The sequence below is a fragment of the Chelon labrosus genome (assembly GCF_963514085.1).
Source record: "Chelon labrosus genome assembly, chromosome: 20".
NCBI lineage: Eukaryota > Metazoa > Chordata > Actinopteri > Mugiliformes > Mugilidae > Chelon > Chelon labrosus.
In genome coordinates, this window is record NC_140353.1 from 15460082 (window position 1) to 15478675 (window position 18594).

The 18594-nt window shown below is 42.7% G+C and overlaps 3 protein-coding genes across 5 annotated transcripts; 2 read left to right on the forward strand and 1 right to left on the reverse strand.

Moving 5' to 3' along the window:
• The first annotated feature begins 1409 nt into the window (after positions 1-1409).
• Positions 1410-7664, forward strand: ppp1r14d (protein phosphatase 1 regulatory inhibitor subunit 14D). Its single transcript, XM_084568637.1, has 4 exons — positions 1410-1770; positions 7012-7092; positions 7397-7429; positions 7534-7664. Exons 1-4 carry the CDS (start codon positions 1591-1593, stop codon positions 7600-7602), a joined length of 363 nt encoding a protein of 120 aa, XP_084424763.1. The 5' UTR covers positions 1410-1590; the 3' UTR covers positions 7603-7664.
• Positions 7665-7776: 112 nt separating this feature from the next.
• On the reverse strand, positions 7777-12819 carry zfyve19 (zinc finger, FYVE domain containing 19). 3 transcript variants are annotated; one of them, XM_084568635.1, is made up of 12 exons: positions 12716-12819; positions 12496-12617; positions 12346-12399; positions 12091-12257; positions 11862-12004; positions 11605-11713; positions 11219-11437; positions 10987-11063; positions 10732-10833; positions 10475-10638; positions 9492-9611; positions 7777-8423 (listed from the first exon to the last, which is right to left on the reverse strand). In XM_084568635.1, exons 1-11 carry the CDS (start codon positions 12767-12769, stop codon positions 9533-9535), a joined length of 1290 nt encoding a protein of 429 aa, XP_084424761.1. In that variant the 5' UTR covers positions 12770-12819; the 3' UTR covers positions 7777-8423; positions 9492-9532. The 3 variants fall into 3 exon arrangements, 2 of the variants coding, with proteins under 2 accessions (XP_084424761.1, XP_084424760.1); XR_014699653.1 differs by lacking the exon at positions 7777-8423 and adding an exon at positions 9702-9818 and having other exon boundaries at positions 9519-9611; XM_084568634.1 differs by having other exon boundaries at positions 7778-9611.
• A 207-nt stretch (positions 12820-13026) lies between these two features.
• On the forward strand, positions 13027-16511 carry bub1bb (BUB1 mitotic checkpoint serine/threonine kinase Bb). Its single transcript, XM_084568633.1, has 9 exons — positions 13027-13110; positions 13783-13943; positions 14069-14128; positions 14213-14357; positions 14457-14653; positions 14760-14923; positions 15038-15231; positions 15332-15432; positions 15614-16511. Exons 2-9 carry the CDS (start codon positions 13801-13803, stop codon positions 15900-15902), a joined length of 1293 nt encoding a protein of 430 aa, XP_084424759.1. The 5' UTR covers positions 13027-13110; positions 13783-13800; the 3' UTR covers positions 15903-16511.
• The last annotated feature ends 2083 nt before the right edge of the window (positions 16512-18594 follow it).

Consider the following 18594-nt stretch of genomic DNA (forward strand, 5'->3'; position numbering starts at 1 on the left):
TACAATGTCAACTATTGTGTTTGTCAACCCCCAAAAAGATCTTTAGTTACAGGACTTAAGTTATAATACTGCAATGCAAAGTTTTTATTTCTATAGGCTCGACAAAAAAGGGCACAATAGCACTGAATTATGTATAATTTCTGCCTGAGATCACGACGTGGGGCTAACGTGTTAAAAATCAACTGTTTGCACCGCTTGGTTTTCCATAATTCACCGCCTCTGCTCTCCCTTTCCTCCACCCCTACAATGACTCACCCGGCCAGGTTTCGAGGTGAGAAGGCCTTACACGGGCATTCAGTCTCTTTTCCAGACGGCACCGACGGTGCAGAACCCAGTGGCATAAGACGGGATGAATGAATTTGTTTGCCCGGAAAGGTGAGCTGCTGGAGGCGCTCAATAATTCAGTGTTTGTAACAGACGGTGCATCAGTGGGTGAACATGCACGGCTATGGCTGATGGATTGTCCCTGCCAAAAGAAAAAAACATTGTAACAGGATCTGTGGAAACTGCAGCCCCATGTCTCACCTGTAATAATTTGGCACAGGCAGCTACAACTGTGAGTTTTTGACCTTTGGATGATGTGCTGCATACATTTGAGAAAATTGAAGATTTCACGACTTTTATTTGACATTAGATTTGGTGAACGGCCATAAATACTACTCCCCGTGCATTATTTATGGCTGCGTAACTGAGGATGCCAATTTGACTTCAAGGCTTATTAAACGTACACCTGATAATGCCTGCTATAAAGGACAAAGGAGCTATCACACTAGAGGAACCCTGGCTCACCTGTCAGGGGGGACCCGACTATTGTTAGAAGTGTTTGTGTACACAAGAGCGTGCAGCGTGTCAAACGCTTTAAACTTTGTGAGCAGATAACACTTGTCCTGGGAGGAGTAATGGGAAATTGTGCTACCATGCGGATATTTCTGATGACAGCAATGTCAACATGTGCAAGGAAACCCTAACCCTAACAAATGTGCAGATATATTTTTTTTTATATTTTGAGATGCCACACATCTCTTATCATAACACGTATCTTAAACAGATAGCAGAATTAAGCAGAATTGATAGCAGTGGTTGACCTCTGGCCCCTTCTCCACCTTTTATTGCTGTAATTGACCTATGCTCTCCCACCTCCTATTGAACAGAGGACGAGAGCAAAAAGCAAACACACACACCCCCGCGCACACAGATACATGCACAGAGCCATATCTCATTACCATCCTCCTGATAGTGCAGCCAGTGGGTGTTGCAAGAGGCGGAGGGAGCAAGACAGTGAGCTTTAGAGAGAGAGAGAGAGAGAGAGAGAGAGAGAGAGAGAGAGAGAGAGAGAGAGAGAGAGAGAGGACGAGGACAGGCAGGGAACCAGAGCCAGCAGCGAAGAGAGGAGAGCACGAACACTCAACAAGATAACAGGAGATACGCGTGGGATCAGCAGCCCAGTGGAAACACAGAAGCAGATATAGATAAACTGCAGGGGAGTCGGCGTGTGCAAGAAGAACTTGTCAGAGCCTGTAGGTCTGTGTGTGTGTGTGTTTGTGAGACAGCTTGGTGTGTTTCCACGGTTCTTCTGAGGCCGTGGCAGCCATGGCGTCAGAGCCCAGCACCCAGTCCAGGGTGATGTTCCAGTCAACGGACAAAACAGAGGAGCCGGCGCATCGCAAGCTGGGCAAACTGACAGTCAAATACAACCGCAAGGACCTTCAGAGGAGGCTGGATATTGAGGAGTGGATCGACGGGCAGCTGCACCTGCTGTTTGACTGCGAGGTAGGATAGGGCTGGCTCACACAGACACACAGTTGCACACTACGCTGACTGCCTGAAGAAGAGGTGAGGGAGGGGAGTAAGGGAGGCACTGAGCTGCTCATCGGTGCTTGTGGTAGGCTATCCATCATGTGTGATTGCAGCGACCTGAAAGAGGAGTGGGCGGCAGGAAAGAAGCTTCATGGCTGCAGTTTTCGGCACAGAAGCCCTCATGTGTCATCAAACTGACTGCAGAGTCGGAAGGGTAGCGTTCACGGTGTTCTGAAATCGAGATAAGATTATTTTTGCAGAGATGTGATAACCACTGGAAAGCACTTGCAAAGCACGTTTCAACCTCAATAAAAAGCCGCTCGATCACTTTAAGCATATGGCTGCCATATGGCCACATTAACAATTTAGGCATTCAGATGATGGTTGAACACAGTGTGTAGTTGTAGAGATTAGATTCTAGTATCAGTGACAACTGAAGCCAACAATACCCAAAAGAAACAACGTCAAAGAAACAGGACAATTACTACTGCGCCTCTGTGACAAATCAATACAGAAATGGCAGAGAAAGTAACTAAAATAAAAGCTAAGGAGAGGACATTGCTATCAGGGTGGCATCCTGGGCATTATGTCATCTTTTCAGTGTCTCCGTGCGTGTGTCCTGTTTCTCTGACTGTGCATGAAACAAACTACTGACTCAGATTGACTCACATGTTAAAGGATGATAAATGATCATGGTTTTGAGATCAAACGGTGCATAAATTAACATACAGAAACAGGAAGAGTTATGTCTTAAGGTTTAAGATATAGACAGCTGCTGTATATTAATACAAGTATGGAAATATTGCCATAATTAACATGTTTATATAGATGATTACAGTTTGATTTATACTGGGGATTACAGACCGGCATCTGCCAGCTCACACAAACACGCAACAACACAGCCTTCATAACGCCACTCCTGTACGGCGGGACGCAATCCAATTATGTCAGAGGCTCCATATTGATTCGCCTGGCATTCTCCGAGGGGAAACCATGGCAACAGATGCCTCGTCGCCCACACGGGGCAGCATGGCACGGTGGAATGAGGGGCGTCTGCTGAGGAGCATGAGCTCCTTAATGACGATGCGGATCAGATGACAACACCGCCTCCGTTTCATGCCGGAGAAGGCTGAGACAAAGTGTTTATCATTTAATCCTCAAAACCACACAGAGACCCTTGGACGTAGATGGCCTGCAGCCACCTCCGGGTCTGGCATCTCCTTACACTGCTAAAGAGCCCTCTGCATACGGCACTGACAGCACACAGTATAATAACACTGTTACACATTGCAGAATGTGAGCATCCATGCATATCCATCTAACTATCTGCCTGCTTTATTATTAAGACACTGTAATCCCAGCTGGGAGATGGGGATTTTCAATATTGTTCAATTATCTTCCTTATCACGATTCTTATTTTATGAACTTTATTCCATTTACATCCAGAGCCTCATTCCCTGTGGTAATATATGGTAATATGTTTAGGAAACTGAGGGCGGAATAAATCACATTAGTGGAAACCGGGATGTGCAGATAACAAACACAGATCTGAGGTCTTTCTCTGTCTAGTCTTTTGATCTTGTCCCAGAAACATGCAATTATTTCTCATCTGCAGTGCCTCTCCTTTCACGTTTTGGTTCAGACAAGAAGTAGAAATGACTATCTGATGGGTGGAATCTCAGAAAGACATCAATAACACTGTAAATTTCTTGGACTGGATCCTGATACCTCTTGTGCACCGACTTTAAGTTCCTCGTCTTTGCAGTCTTTCTGAGAGTAGTCTGCGTTCCTGCCACGCGTAAATTTACGGTTAGCTTTCCAGCTGGGATAGACTGGATATTTGCATCAGCCTCTTGTGTAGAATTAGCTCGTCCTGTGCACTGGCCAGCGTAATGAATACTGCATGGGCCCAGGGGAAGGCTACTCTGTTGGCTCTCTGAGTCTTCCGCGTGGAAGCATTTACCGTCAGTCCCCTGTGTCACCGCCTGAATTATTTAGCCACATCTCTAATTCATACATGCACTGCCTCGGTCCGGCGTGGCCGCCTTCGTTGCAAAGTTCACACCTTTTCAGAAATGGTGCACTAAAAATATGTGTGAAAACCAGTTACTGTAACTTTTTAGGCCTGTGTGCTTTGAGTCTGCAACGCCGACGGGTATTTTTAGTGAACGCAGGGTTTATTGAAATAAGCAGACTGGAGGGCAGCAATTTAAATTTCCACTGACAAAGAAGTTTGTTTAAAACTTGATGAAGACTCAGAGCGATCCCTTTAGGTTCATCAAGCTGTCATCCCGGAACCAGTCTGGTTTAATGCAATTAAAAACAGGATTTGGGTCTTTGCACAGTTTAACTACGCCATGACTCACTCTGTGAAGTCAAATAATATATTTTGATACGTGGGAAGCGAACGCCTCCGGCAGGAAAAGGGTCTGATAAGTTAAACACGCACCAGCATCTTCTCAAAACAGACATATTTTCCTGGGCATGGTTTCCTCTACAACACATAGTGTGTGCAACGGAACCACAGTGTGTTTGATGTCACTGTTTTGTTGTTATATTTTTTAGAATGATAAGCCAGTGTTACTTAAAACGTTAGGGGAACTACGGGAAGTTCAGCTGAGCATGTTTTACAGCTACGGCTATGAAGCCTGCCATGCTGCCAGCTGCTCACACCCATAATACTGAAGAGTTAGACAAAACAAGAAACCCATCCTACCCCAGCCCTCAGATGATTTGAAAAAGCATGATCTCGTGTTAATGGCCGTACTTAAATGTTTCGTTGCAGATCATGACTAGCAGAGCTCATGTTTGAAATGTCGGCGATTAGATTTTGTGGACTGATGATGGTATTAGTAAATATCCAATGAAATTTTCCTTTGTTTCACCAGTTTCGAATCAACACATGAAACAAAGGTCAAGAGCAAATCCTGGCCTTTGGGTTGCCCTACTTCCCAGGTCAAGGGTCACCAAAATCTTTTGGAATCCTTCCCTTGGGGACATGATTATCAATAGTCAGTTTCACAGCAATGCCCCCTTTGGATGAAACTGATGCCTGGGGAAATAACAAACTGATCAATGCGCAATGCAATCACATGACATGACAGCATGTATGCAACACGACACTAAATTATAAAATGTGTCTTTCAGAAGTGGGTTTGATCATTTGTGCAACAGGGTTGAAGTCGTTCAAGAACTGGCGAACAGATCTTTAGGTCAACCCCCGACAGCGGCAAAACTTTTAATGCCGGCGGAGGTCATCTTATCTCAACAGCTTATTTAGACTGCGTTTGTACTGCCGTCTGAAACCACGGTCCTCTGAGAACCACTTTGATATTCATGAATTCTAGTATTGGTGCCAGCGTTCATTTTAGCTTCAGTCTATTGCTTTTAACTTCAAAAAAAGTGCTGCCTGAGACGTTTCTGCCCGGAGGCCTCATTAAAATGCTATCCTCCTCTGACAACGGAGGCAAATCAACAAGCTGAAAAGTGCGACTGCGTACAATAAGTTAGTGCGAGGTTCATTTCTTGGCTTCATCCATCAATGCACATGGGTGCTCTGCATGGCGAAAGAGGCGTTAAACGGTTTTATACTTCCAGATCTGGGTTTCACTTTCGCATTTTTTCTTCACTTACAGGACATACAGTGTTATGTAACTGTAGTGAAGCCATGTAACACTACCTGAATGTTAAATTCACCCAGTGCCAAGTGAAGGCTGTAATCAGTGGCGACCTAAGGAAAGACATATGTGTGCTATACCCCCAGTGCATGGTAGCCGTCACAGGGTAGATAGAGGGGGGCCCTTAGGGAGGAGTTGTGGAGTATTGTTGATGCACTGCAGGACCTCCATGGGTTTAAAGGGGTCTATGGTTGTCATTGCAAAATATGCCAAAAGATCTGATAGACCCAAATAATTTCTTGGTTTGCCTGTACTGACGGTGTAGTGAACACTAACAGGCAAGTTGTTCAGGGTCAAGAAATACATATTTTACTGCAAAAATGAAACATACATATCCAATTCATGAGGACAAAGCATAAAACACAGACTTAAGAGAATCTGCACCATTTCATGAACACAAAACGCCAACGAGTACTCGGACTGACTCAGTACAAAAAAAAAAAAATCGATCATCCAGAGCTGGTAAAGCAAAGCCCACACAGCAGAGAAATGTACAGCACGGATCATAAAAATAATAATAAAAAAAAAAAAAAAAAAAGAGTTCAGTCTTGCATTTATCCTGCAGACATCAGCAGAATCACACAGGGTCCAAACTGGCAGCACGTATCAATTAGAGGGGGCACGGGGGACTCTGAAGGTGGGCCCATCTATTCCGCCACTCAGCACTTCCACATTGATTAGCTCTCTCCTCATCTAGAAAGCTGCGCGGGCCCCATCCTCTCTAGCCATGAAAACTCCCCAACCGGAAAATATTCCTCCTAAAAAAAGAGGCCACAGTTGTCAAACGTGATTGCTGACTCCGGGTATCTGAGCGCTCTGGAGCCCTCCAGTGAGCACTTCTCATTCCCTCTGAAAATGTAGCTGAAAGGTATTAAGAGCTTCTGATGTGAATTGATTACTGTGGAGACTCGGCCGGGTTTTACAATCGTTAAATGTAAGGCTTAGCTATGGCGAACATTTTTACAAAAAAAAAAAAAGAAAAAAAAAAAGGGGGCTTTGTCAGGATTTTGAAAACAGGTCACTATATATTACAGTTAATACATGGGTTTGTATTTTATTCAAGTGCACAATCTATGTCAAGATACGTCTGAGATACAGAATATATTCTTTAGAAAATAGTTAAACTGGAAATAATCTCTCAGCGAGCTAAATGCCAGCTGGGTAAACCATCCATGAAATGTGATGGCAGCATGTGGCAAGTTTGGCCTCCTACAGCCTCACTCCCTTCATGCCTCAGCGCTCTACAGTAAAACTAACACACCACTAACCGAGATGACTGGCTGCTCAGAAAACTCAGCTCTTTAAAACGTAACAGTATAACCCTTTACCCTTTAGTGTTATGCCGTGTGGAAATTCTTGCAATGTTGCATGATAGCTCGCTCTTTATCTGCGTTGTGAATGACCGTGATCAATTTCGCGGGCAATGCGGGCATCATGCCATGCTTTCGCTCGCAGTGGCAAGATGCCCACATTGCAAAACACAATTTGCTTGAGCTTTTGACCCATCTTCAACTTTTATTTGTGTCTGCTCTCGCAGGAGGAGGAGATCCCCGAGTTAGAAATCGACATAGACGAGCTCCTGGAGCTGCCGGACGAGGGGCAGAGGACTCGGCTGGAGGTAATGCTGTGCAGAACAACCTTAACACCACACCATCGCTCGGTTTTATCGATTTTTAATTGCTAGTTAAGTGAAATTACTTCCTCTAATCTGCTGTTGTGCAAACAATGGAAAGCGTGAGTCCAACATTCAGCCCAGAGACTTTGAACACTGCGCACCCTTCTCATCAACACCTCAGTGCAAACATGACTGTTTGCTATGTAGGGCAATAGCTTAAAAAGCACTTGACCCTCGGTGGTATCCAATGTCACAGTGTTTGCAAAGGAACGAGTTGCTTCATTTTCTGTTTTGTTGTCTTTGTTAGGAGCTGTTGCAAGAATGCGGGAAGCCAAAGGAGGTGCGAGAAAAGACCACCAAAAAAAAAAAAAAGACTGCAGTATTAATCATTTTATAGCTGTTGCACAGTTTAGAAAAGCTTATTTTTCTCCATCTCCTCTGCAGGACTTTATCAACGGGCTGCTCTACAGGATAAAGGGTCTACGCAAAATGTCAGGTCCCTTGAAGAAATAATTCTAGGTCAAATTAAGGATCGAGACAATTGCGGAGCCTCTTCTCCTCCCACGCGTTAACCTTACGGATGCCTGTATGTGCGGTTCGCATGTCAGAGGGACTCCTTTCCATCCCTCCTCTTCCTGGAATCGGCATCAATCTAACACAACAGCAGTCAGGTTTTGAATATTTTTTTATTATTATTATTTCACTTTAATTTATGGACTGCTATAACATTTTGTCTCCCATTAACATAACAATGTACACGTGATAAAAGTTGTCTATTACTCAGATGGACTGTTTTTTTGTTGTTGTTTTTTTTTGTGGAAGACTGTACATTTTCGGTTGCCTATTTATGTACATAAATATTTTGTTCAGATAACTGTTGACGGAATAAAATTGAACATTTTCAAAACAAGGCTGTTGGTGTATTGTGGACGTAGTTACATGGATCTAATATGCATCATCAGGTACAATTAATTTCTAATATACAAATAAACATTGACATTATCATAACAGCCTTACATTTATAGTACCACTATTGCCCTTTATTACTCACATGAGTGATTATGCCATACTGTCTGGAGAGAACAAGAACCCCTTCCCTGTGGATTAGCAGACAGCATATCATTCCCAGAATGCAAGCTTCCATTTTCTGGTGTAAATTTTTCAACAGGGTGATGGAAACAAAGGAGACATGTCAAGTCTAGGAGTAAACACAGTGAAATCAGCAGCAGGATGTTCCATTAAGTGTGCCTCCATTATCCTCGTCCATTTCCTGTCTGTGGTACGTGTTTGACATGGCCAGAGAAGGCAAACACAGTAACTGGCTCCATACAAACCTTAATGGAGAAAGCCCCCGGAGGAGAGTGTAATTATGGTTTCGCCTCAGTTAGCCAGACAGTAATGCACACTGACGAAACTGCACTCTGGCCTTCTCTCTGCCGTACACAGGGGGTCTTTCGGGCGAGGGCTCCATTATAGTAATTTGTACGGTTCTCCCCCAGAGAAGCCGTCCATACTGCAAGACTGCACTTCTGACAAGGCCTGGCAGACTGAGACGCTGCCGTCAAGTAATGTCGTCTTTGATTGAAAAGGAAAAAAAAAAAAAAGGCCGCCTCGGAATTAAAAATAAGACTAAAAGATATCGCTCTCAAAGATGTGACTTATAGCGCCAAACAATTTGCTTAATTTATAACTGAATTACACATAAGGACAAGAAAGCCAACAGTCATGTCAGAGTTGTGGCCAAACATAGATTACAAGAGTGGCTGTGGTGGCTGCCAAAAGAAAACAAAGCCGTCAGTAATCCTTTTATACTGACTCCTCTGTGCTTCTTCAGCCCAGAGCTGACAGCAGTCTGGGACTGTACATCATCCCCGATGAGCACATGACGAGTCTGCTTTCTGTGTGCGTTATATAAACCTAAAAAGGATCAAATGATGACAAGTGCAAAGTGCACTTGAGCAGAGCCTTTGTTGCCACTAGGAAGTAGGACAACCAACCTAAAAACAAATAATAATCTTGCCTTTCTGTCTAAAATACCAGCACTGTCTAGCAGCCTCTGCAAATGTTACTCCTATTTTTATACATTCCACAAAAATAAGCTATGTTTCAAATATTATACATATTGTTCTGCATTTACATTGAAGTTTATGTCTATGTCTACCAAGTGCTCTGCTTTAAACGTTACCTGTTGCTTCTTAACATACTCTTACTTCGTGTTTGTTTAGATCAGCTTTAGCATTTCCAGTAAGCAGGTGCTAATCTTCCTGTGAATTATTGGTTATGATGGATTCAGGCTTGTTTTACATAATAGGTAGTGTTTACATTTTTTTAAGATGCTGTTTTATTAACCGTATTACCAAGTCACTTAAGGCTAAAAGAGCGATGTAATAGCGATGACTGACCGGAGCCTGATAAGGAAAACACCTGCAGCACAGTCTCATTCTCATGTCTTCCTCTTCTTCTTTGGTGCAGTGTAGTTAGTGGTGCGATGCTCCTTCCTGTCATATTTATCATGGCCTTCCCTGGGGAGATAATGGAGCGTGGATTGATAATTCATCAGACTAAATACTTTATATTCATGCTGCTTAACAGTATGGCAGCAGCCTGCCTACCGTTTATCTGGGTCATGGCATGCATTCCAAATCACAGGAATGTTTCTTGGGCACCACAGTTAAGATTTCCATGCGAGACTCTTCTATGAGCCGAAACCTAGAACTCTTGTTGGCTTACTGTAATCAGAGGGTGCATTTACATGGATGTGACTATACGGTTTTATGTTTGCACATGAAAACATCACATCCCCTGAAATAACGCCTGAACCCAGTTTTGAGAAACCCAGTTATACTAGCTGGAGAAACTGGGATCCTGCTGCATGTATACATTTCATTACAGCTTCAACCACTTGACATAACAGAAAGACAAAGATGATGCCAACAAACGGGTCTCACTTCTGGAGTGAAGAAGAAGTTAAGTTTTCCATATTGAAATAATTGAAAATAAAATACGCAGTTTACATCCAGCACCCATTGACCAACCATTCAGGTCTTACACTGAACACTAAAGAAAGATTACTATGTGGCCAAATCCATAACCCAATGCTGGCATTTGTCAGGGCCATTTATCTTAACAATCACAATCAAATTAATTTATAGTTAGGCTAACAGCTGCAGGAATGGCAAATAAAAATTGAAATTAAATTGAGTTAAACTGTGTTGTGTACATCATATGTGCCTGCACAAACAGGCCGCAGCTATCGCTAACTGGTTTATCATGCATGCAGGGATATGGATAACCAGATTACACCTGCTTGTTCAGTCTAAAGGCCTTATCACGGACATAACATAACCGGGATGCTGGTGCAGATGTAAACGCAATCAGTGTTTACCTGAAGCAGCGGTTGCAGTACAGGTCTCCATCACAGGTGTGACAGCGAACGGTGGCGTCATGGTTACAAATGCAGCACCACGGAAGCTCATCCTCGTCACTGTCCGATGGCTGATGTGCTACAGCAGCTGCCGAACCCCTGCTCTTGGCTGCAGGAGTTGGGGTCTTGAAAATACAACAAAATCAAGGATTTAAATGTTATTCACTCAAACGGCTGAAAAATAATTACGAGTTTACATTGTGAGTGTTATCTAGTACCGGTTTCTTTGCAGTCTTTTTCTGTTCTCTGTTTCTTGGGCCACTCTGTTCTAAAGGTATGTTGTAGCCGCTGGCCTCATCCAGTGCAGCTTCTTCTGAGAGCTGAAACCAAAATCATGAAAGAGAAGAACCTTAGAACAAGCCTATAGTTCAAATATTTAAAATGGCAAAATAGCAGCCCCTTGTGGTTGCACTGACAGACTCGATATCATCTGCATTACATCACAATGTTTATTTTTTTATTAAACCATATACCTGTTTCAACACTCTCATCACAGCTTCTTCTTCAGTCTCCTCTTCGCTGTCAGGATGCTGGAAGTCCTCCTTGGTAACTAAAAGTAATCAGTTTGTGACGCACTAGCTGATTAACACTTGTCATGGCAACACTTTCAACGTGACGTCGTATTTTCTGAAATTCTGGTGTAAAACTATTGATAAAAGATTAAATAAAAGGAGTATTGTGCTAAAAACTCTGCATGTTATGCACCTTTGTCTGGGTCCTGGCCCTTCAGCTCCGCCAGCCTCTTGGCCATGTGCAGGATCTGATCCTGGGAATGGTGCTCCTTCCTCAGCTCCTCCATGGCTTCCTCTAGCACACGCGCTTTCTCAGCCTCCAGCTGCTTGACTGCATCCTGGTTCTCCTCTAAATTCTCATCCAATGTCCCCCCCTCCCCCTTGTTGAGATCGTTCATGCGGCTATCAGCACCTGCAGAGGGAATAAAAGGTTTCAGCACATTTGTAACAGAGCAGTCCAGACGCTTATTTAGGTATGAAAATGCAGCCGTTATATAATTTTTATGACTGTGCAAGACCGTAGTGTGACTGCATCATTACATATTAACTGAATGTGGATGAAGTCAAGTAATATCTTACTGCGCTCAGGATTTGACTGCTGGTTGTCAATGGCAACTTCCTCTGTCATTTGATTAATCAAATCATTAGCCTGTTCAGTCTGAGTCCTGCTGTCTGGAGGCTGATGCACCTGTGCAGATGAGAACACAAGCACGTATGCCTGTAAGCAACTGCAGCAAACTACTGAGCATGCAGTTCCTTCTAGAAAACATCAAATACTTCAGCTGCACTGCAAGGCGTCACAAACAAGAACAGAAAGAAGAAGAGACTCGGCTCACAGGTGGAGGAGCTTGAGAAGGTGGAGGTTGACCCCGTAGAGCTGCCAGACGGTCCTCCATGTCCTTGGTAGAAGGTACCGGCTGGCTGGGAGCTTTTAGAGCAGCAAGGCGAGATTCAAGGTCTTTCTCAGAGGGGATAGACTCTAAAGGAAAGATGGGGGGGAAATGTGTTATTTCGGAAACTGTCAGTAAAAATCTAAATCGTATCTGCTAAAAAAAATGTCATTACTTGGTGTCGTGTCTTCTTTGAGCTTTTGGAGTCTTTCAGCAATAGCCTGATCTTCTTTACTGAGACCTTTTGGCGGTAGAGGGTCTCCTCGGCTGTTTCTAATCCCCCCATGAGCAGCAGGCACCGTCGACTGTCCTTGCTGTTTGGCCTCAAGTGCAGCGACCCGTCTACGGAAGACACATGAACTTTAGATATTATGAAACAGCTGTACTGAGAAAGTGTAATTTCTTTGCCCAAATCTGATCTTGTACTGACTTTTTATAATTTTCAGGAGGGGACCATCTTCCAGCACTGTTTGTAGCCTCCCCACTAAAAAAAAAAAACAGGAAAAAAAATGCTAAAGGCTTTAAAGAATTATGACTACAGTCTTTTCTTTCTTACTGCTTGGCATGGCTTGAGTCTTACCTTGTCAGATTACCATGGCACTGCTTGCAGACCTTCTGCTGGGTGTTACCACAGCGAGGCACCACAGCACTGAAAGTCAAACAACTGGAGCAGAAGGATCGGCCGCAGCTCTTACAGCCCAGCTATGAGCACATTGAAATGTAAAAAAAACACATCATACGTTACTAAAAACGTGTAATATGTATATCTAAGTGTTCAAGAATAGTCAGAATTAGCTTACCTCCTTCTTGAAGAGACTAAATTTTGACGCACAACAATAACAACGACTGTCCATTCCGACACGTGTAGACAGTCATGAGACAGGCAGTTACAACTAGACTAATATTACTCTGGCGTGGTAAACATGGAAAGAAAAGCGACTCTGTGGACAATGATTTAGCAGCTAGCCGCCTATTTTCAGGTTTCCTATGTTGTCATACTCAAACCAGGAACCAACCCGGAAGAAGTGGTGTGACGTACATTTACGTTTTCCTGTTTCAGATTCACCCAATCAGCTTTCTCCAAATTGTCTCGCGGTCCTTGTTCAAAACAGAGCAGCCCTCCGTTCAACAGTTTTCCTGTTACTGAGTCGTTACTACGGTCATCTGGAAAAGGGATAAAACAGTCTTAAAAGCGGTATGAAAAAACCCATTTAACCGATTATCTGTTTTGTTTTATATATGACTGGTATGTTTTGCTAATATAGCGAACGACAAAGTCTATTGAGCTAAAGCTAATATGAACTAGCCAGTGTGCTAGCTCCCCCATTTCATGCACGTTAGCAACAAGGACACTGGGAACACCAGCTGTCTTTCACTCGTCAGATAATAACCACAATAAACTGTATTTCAGTTTTTCAGTTGTAATGCTGTGTGGCTATATTTTAATTGTCGTCGTTATTGAGTTTATAGTTTACAACGATAATCATGTAACGATCAAATTAAACATAATCATGTCGCTTTTATAGAACGTGATTCACCTGACTTGGTTTCTGTTGTTCGTAAAGTCAACCCCAAGTGGATTTAACTGCATGACAGATTTGATGCATGGAAGTGTGTTGTGGTATTTAACCATAGATTAACGCAGAAAGATGCAAAAAGAAAAAAGAAAAAAGGACACAGTTATAATGCAACAGAAATCTACACATTGTTAAACCCTACATGAATAGGCCAGGCCAGAAAACTTGGCATGTTAGAATAATTACAGATCTTAGTAGTAGTCTTCAGTCTGATGGTAGAGGAATAACTTATGCTTAAGTATACATTAAATGGTGAGATAAGTAACATATGTCTGTGTGTCTGCCTGTAGGCATCCAGTCCAGCCACGATGGCAGAAGGAGGAGATGTGGAATGGGAGCTAAGCAAAGAAAACATCCAGCCGCTGAGGCGAGGCAGAGCCATATCAGACTTGCATCAGGCTCTCAGTCAACAGCAAGAGGGAGCCATCTCTGTGATCAATCAACAGAGACAGTATGGATAATCTGTTAAACTTTGCACTTGAATGGGTGACAAAATGTCTGTCTGGCTGTCTGTCAGACACTTTTCTCTGCCGTTTTTGCGTGATGAAAGGATTCACTTCTTCTTTGTTTCTCCAGGGCCTTTGAGTCTGAGCTGCGCATGTATGACGGAGATGATCCGCTCGATGTTTGGGATCGGTAAGTAAAATGCACAAACAGCAAATTGTATTTTAAAATGATGTTCTAAAATCTGCTCTTCTTAACACTGTTCTGTTTTCACAGGTATATTAAGTGGACAGAACAAACCTTCCCTCAGGGAGGAAAGGAGAGCAACCTTGCCACACTGCTGGAACGAGCTGTGACCAGATTTACAGAGGAAAAAAATTATCACAATGACCCCCGCTATGTTGACCTCTGGATCAAATTTGTATGTGCATTAGTTCTAGTGTAGTATCCTTTAATTATGTTTGTTACTTTGACAAGCTAACACTGCATCATTAACTTTTGCCGTACATGTGTATATCAGGCAGAGAACTGCCCGGAGCCCCTGGACATTTACAGATACATGCAGGCACAAGGAATAGGACTGACACAGGCGTCCTTCTACATTGCTTGGTCTGAGAAGTATGAGGATCAGGGCAACTATCGCAAAGCAGACCAGGTCTATCAAGAGGGGTTCAAGAAGAGTGCTGAGCCGCATGATAAGCTCCTGCAGTTTCATAAGTATGGACCCATCCAAAAGCTCAGTTCATAAAGGGAAATGTTTTCCCACACTCTACAGTTGTGTCATAATCACAATTATGATAAATTTCTGTGTTTAAATTCATAGGGCACTGCAGGCACGTGTGACCCGGCAGGTGATGATGAACGTGGAGGAGGACAGTAGCGATGATGAGCCCGCAGAACCCGAGAGAGTTTCTCTAGCCGACCTCAAACATAGAGGGAAGAAAAAGACCACTGTCCCCGTCAACAGAACTGGGTCGGCGATCAGAAGTAAGCATGGCAGTGTACAAATGCTGAGCCGATGTTACCAGTGCTCCAGGACCTTTTAAACATGAGCGTTAGTTTTTGAAAATGATGTTACATTCTTGATGGGTTTGTGGATAGGTATTTCAGGAGGCCTGCAGTCACGTGGCGTCCCTGTCCACGGTGGTGCTTCAAACACTCAGTTGATGATTTTTGATGAAAACAAAACTCAAAGCGCTGGTCCATCAGAGCCTAAGTTGGAGTCTTGGATGGCTCCTCCCACGTCTAAGGCAAAGGAGAATGAGCACAGGACTGAAAAATGGTGTGATGTCAAGGTATGCGAGAACGGACTCTTTGTATGTTGATTTGAATGTGAGCTTTCAAATCCAGTATAGAAAGTTCAGATTTTTCTGACTGTTTAAATCTGCATCATAGATGCCCCAGAAGACAAAATTTGGACATACTGTTATGGCTCCACCACCTCCCAAGCCCACCTTCCAGCCATTTGTTGAGGAGTCAGACCAACCTCCAACAATGTGAGTAACTACAAGTATAAAATTTCCTGCAGTTTCTTTTCATGACCTTTATTTGCTAATTATTAAACGTGCACCAAAACTGGTTGATAATAGTCAGGAGCTTAATTTTCCTTAAATTAATTCATCCACTATTTGATTTGCCATTTCAAGTTAAATGTACGCCATTCCACCCCTCTTTCAGGACTCCATGCAAGATCAACCCAGCAGTGAACACGGTTTTGTCGGCACGCAAGCTGGGCAAAGAAGAAACTCCTCTCAAGAGACTACAGGATCATCATCAGCAACAGAAGGAGGCAGAATCAGGAAAACCTCAGGAGCAGAGCATGTACTGTAAAGAGCTGCTGCTCAGTGGCGCCACTGAATTCTGCTTTGAGGAACTGCGGGCTGAACGCTACTTCAAAAAAATGTCCCAAGAATCGCAGGAAGTCAGAGGTCCAACTGCTCAAGCTACTGCCGGTTCTGAAAACTGATCCATCCGTCTTCATCTGATTGTGTCTTTTAAGAATTTTGACCTTCATTTTGACACGATTTTATCTGGAAGTATCATGCAACGACTGTTGATTTATTGTTTGATATCTAGCTGTAAATATTGTGTTTACAGAGCTCCAGTTACTCAGAAGCTTCTTCGGAAACCTTATTAGTCACATTATTTTAGATGTGTTGGATAATCCAACTTGGATTTAGTAAAAATACAGTGGGTGTACTTTATAATAATAGGAACACCTGTACGATGTTATGTAATCCAGGACACATTACAACAGACTGAACAGTTGAATTTGGTGTGGAATTATCACAATTTCAACTATGTAAAAAGCTACATTTGTAGAGATAACTTCATATAAATGTATCTGTGCACTAAACACTGCTCGATGCTGAAGACCGACATTTCTTCCTAATTTCACTCTTTGTCTATTTATCAGTTTTTCTAATTTGCGTTGTTCTTAAGAACAATTTTTTTTTTATGTGTGCTGCCTTTTTATCTATACAATTCCAACCCAACCAAAATGAGCTTCAGTGAGGCGTTTCAGCTGGGCTTCACATCTCAGTGTGAGTAAATGCCCCTTCCAGGTCACGTGTCATTGATGTTCAATAAACTTGTTAAAACATCTGATTTTTTTTTTAAAAAGACTGAGGGTGATTGCAGTAATGCACTGTCAGCAGGGGGCATGCAAGGGGAATAGTGTCTGGATTACAGGTGGTGCTGGAGAACAGTTCCCACAATGATGTGTTTCTGCAGCTTTAGAAACGCTGGTGGGACCTGCATTTAAATGCTTAACTGACATGGTTGTTCATATTAATAAGAAATACTCAATTTCACTTCCTCACTGCAGGGGATCTGTAAAACACTTGCTGGGCATGAGACATTTAGCTCAACAATGTTAATCATTGTCCAGGAGAGGTTACCCAGAAGCCCACTGACTAAAGTGGTGGGAGTATACCTAAACCTAATCTACTGTGATGATGGGACTCACTTCACACACAGCCAGCTCGCAGGGCAGACTTTGATGAATGGCTGGAAGATAAGGTGGTTGGCTCATTAGCAAGTGAAATCCACCCCTTGCAGTTGTGGGCAGGACAGGCCTTGGCTATCCCCAAGAGGCCACTCTCCTGATGGCACAGGAGAGCCGCGCTGCTTTTACATGCATGTGGATCACTCCGGGAACAGGGAACTTTAATCTCACACTGGAAACATGACAGCCAAGATCCTCTCAAGTGGTGAGTTCCCATACTGTCTACTTTAAATTCCGGATCAGCACTGAGAGCAGCTGAACTTCGGTGATAAATAGACAGGCAACGCGGTGCGCACCCCTATCATAATAACGCAGCATAACTGCGCCATAATGCATCCTCTATAGCTCGCGACTTATTAAAAGCGCATCCCGTGAAAGCATGCAAGCAAGCAGTCAGCGCTTCAGACAGAAAATCCATAGCACTCTGTTTCTGCACTGGAGAGATGCTACAAGCAGGCCAGGTTTGTAAATGCGCATCAGACGGGCTCTCGGAGGAGAGCTTCAGTCCGACGCTCGTACCGTGATGGATATGGACACTCTCAGGCGCCGTATCGGCTTGTTTACACGCTTAACCTATTTGTACGGTTTTGAATTAACACGCACCAGTTAACAAAAAGTTCTCTGTCCAAGCTTTTTGACTCCAGCTGGAGTCACTAGTAGACATTTTGACCTTTCACTGAGGTGAACTGCACTTGGCATGGAGATAAAAGAGGACTGCTAAAGTGCAGCAGCGAATTATATGTTGATATTTTGCATACGGTTTGGCTATGGAGGCCCACATGCGCCAACAAAAAAATAAAATATAAAGTTAGATAAGGGTTTTAATTATGATTCAGTTCTCATAATTTTGACTGACCTATTTCTAAATTACTAACATAATATTGACGCTTTATGATTTTGACATTTAAATTTGCTGCAAAAATTAAAAAAAATGTTGACGTTTCCATGATTTTCTATCTCAGAGTTATTATTTTACAGCTAAATTAGTTAAATTCCATCATTTTGACAGAAGTTGCCATCTTACACTCTTCCAAAAAACAATGCAGACCTTTTCTCATAGTTGTAGTTTAAATTTTCCATTTTATTATCCAATAATTTTGACTTAATTGATGCAAAAATAATTGTAAGTAGGGAACAGCTGTTTTATTATTCTGATGAACAGTTTGACCTCTCTCAACGTTTTGAATTAGCAAGAGAAAATTATCGCTTTTTAATCATGACATAACAATAATCTTGACTCTTACTTAAGTAACTTTACTTAATAGGTTTTCTCAGTTTTCACTTACTGAGTCAGAGCGGTGACCTTTATCTCATAATTATAACAGCACAATGCACATTTATTGTTTTTATCTTGAGTGACTTTCGTAGTTATTTTCATCATCATTTCTACTGGCAGAAATCTATTTCCATATTTATATACGTGAGCGAGCGGGTGAATGACACTAGCTTTGTCTAGATTTCTACTATAACTGTACCGCTGTCAGAGAATATAATAAAATGGGTTTATAGGTAATCTGGAAATGTCAGTGGATTTTGACAAGAAATTACATTATCCGTGGCTTTATAGGCTGAGCCCTGATAGCCCATAGAGTAATCCTTACACATTCATCGTAAACAATAGAATGAATTGAGATGCGAACAATTAAGGCGG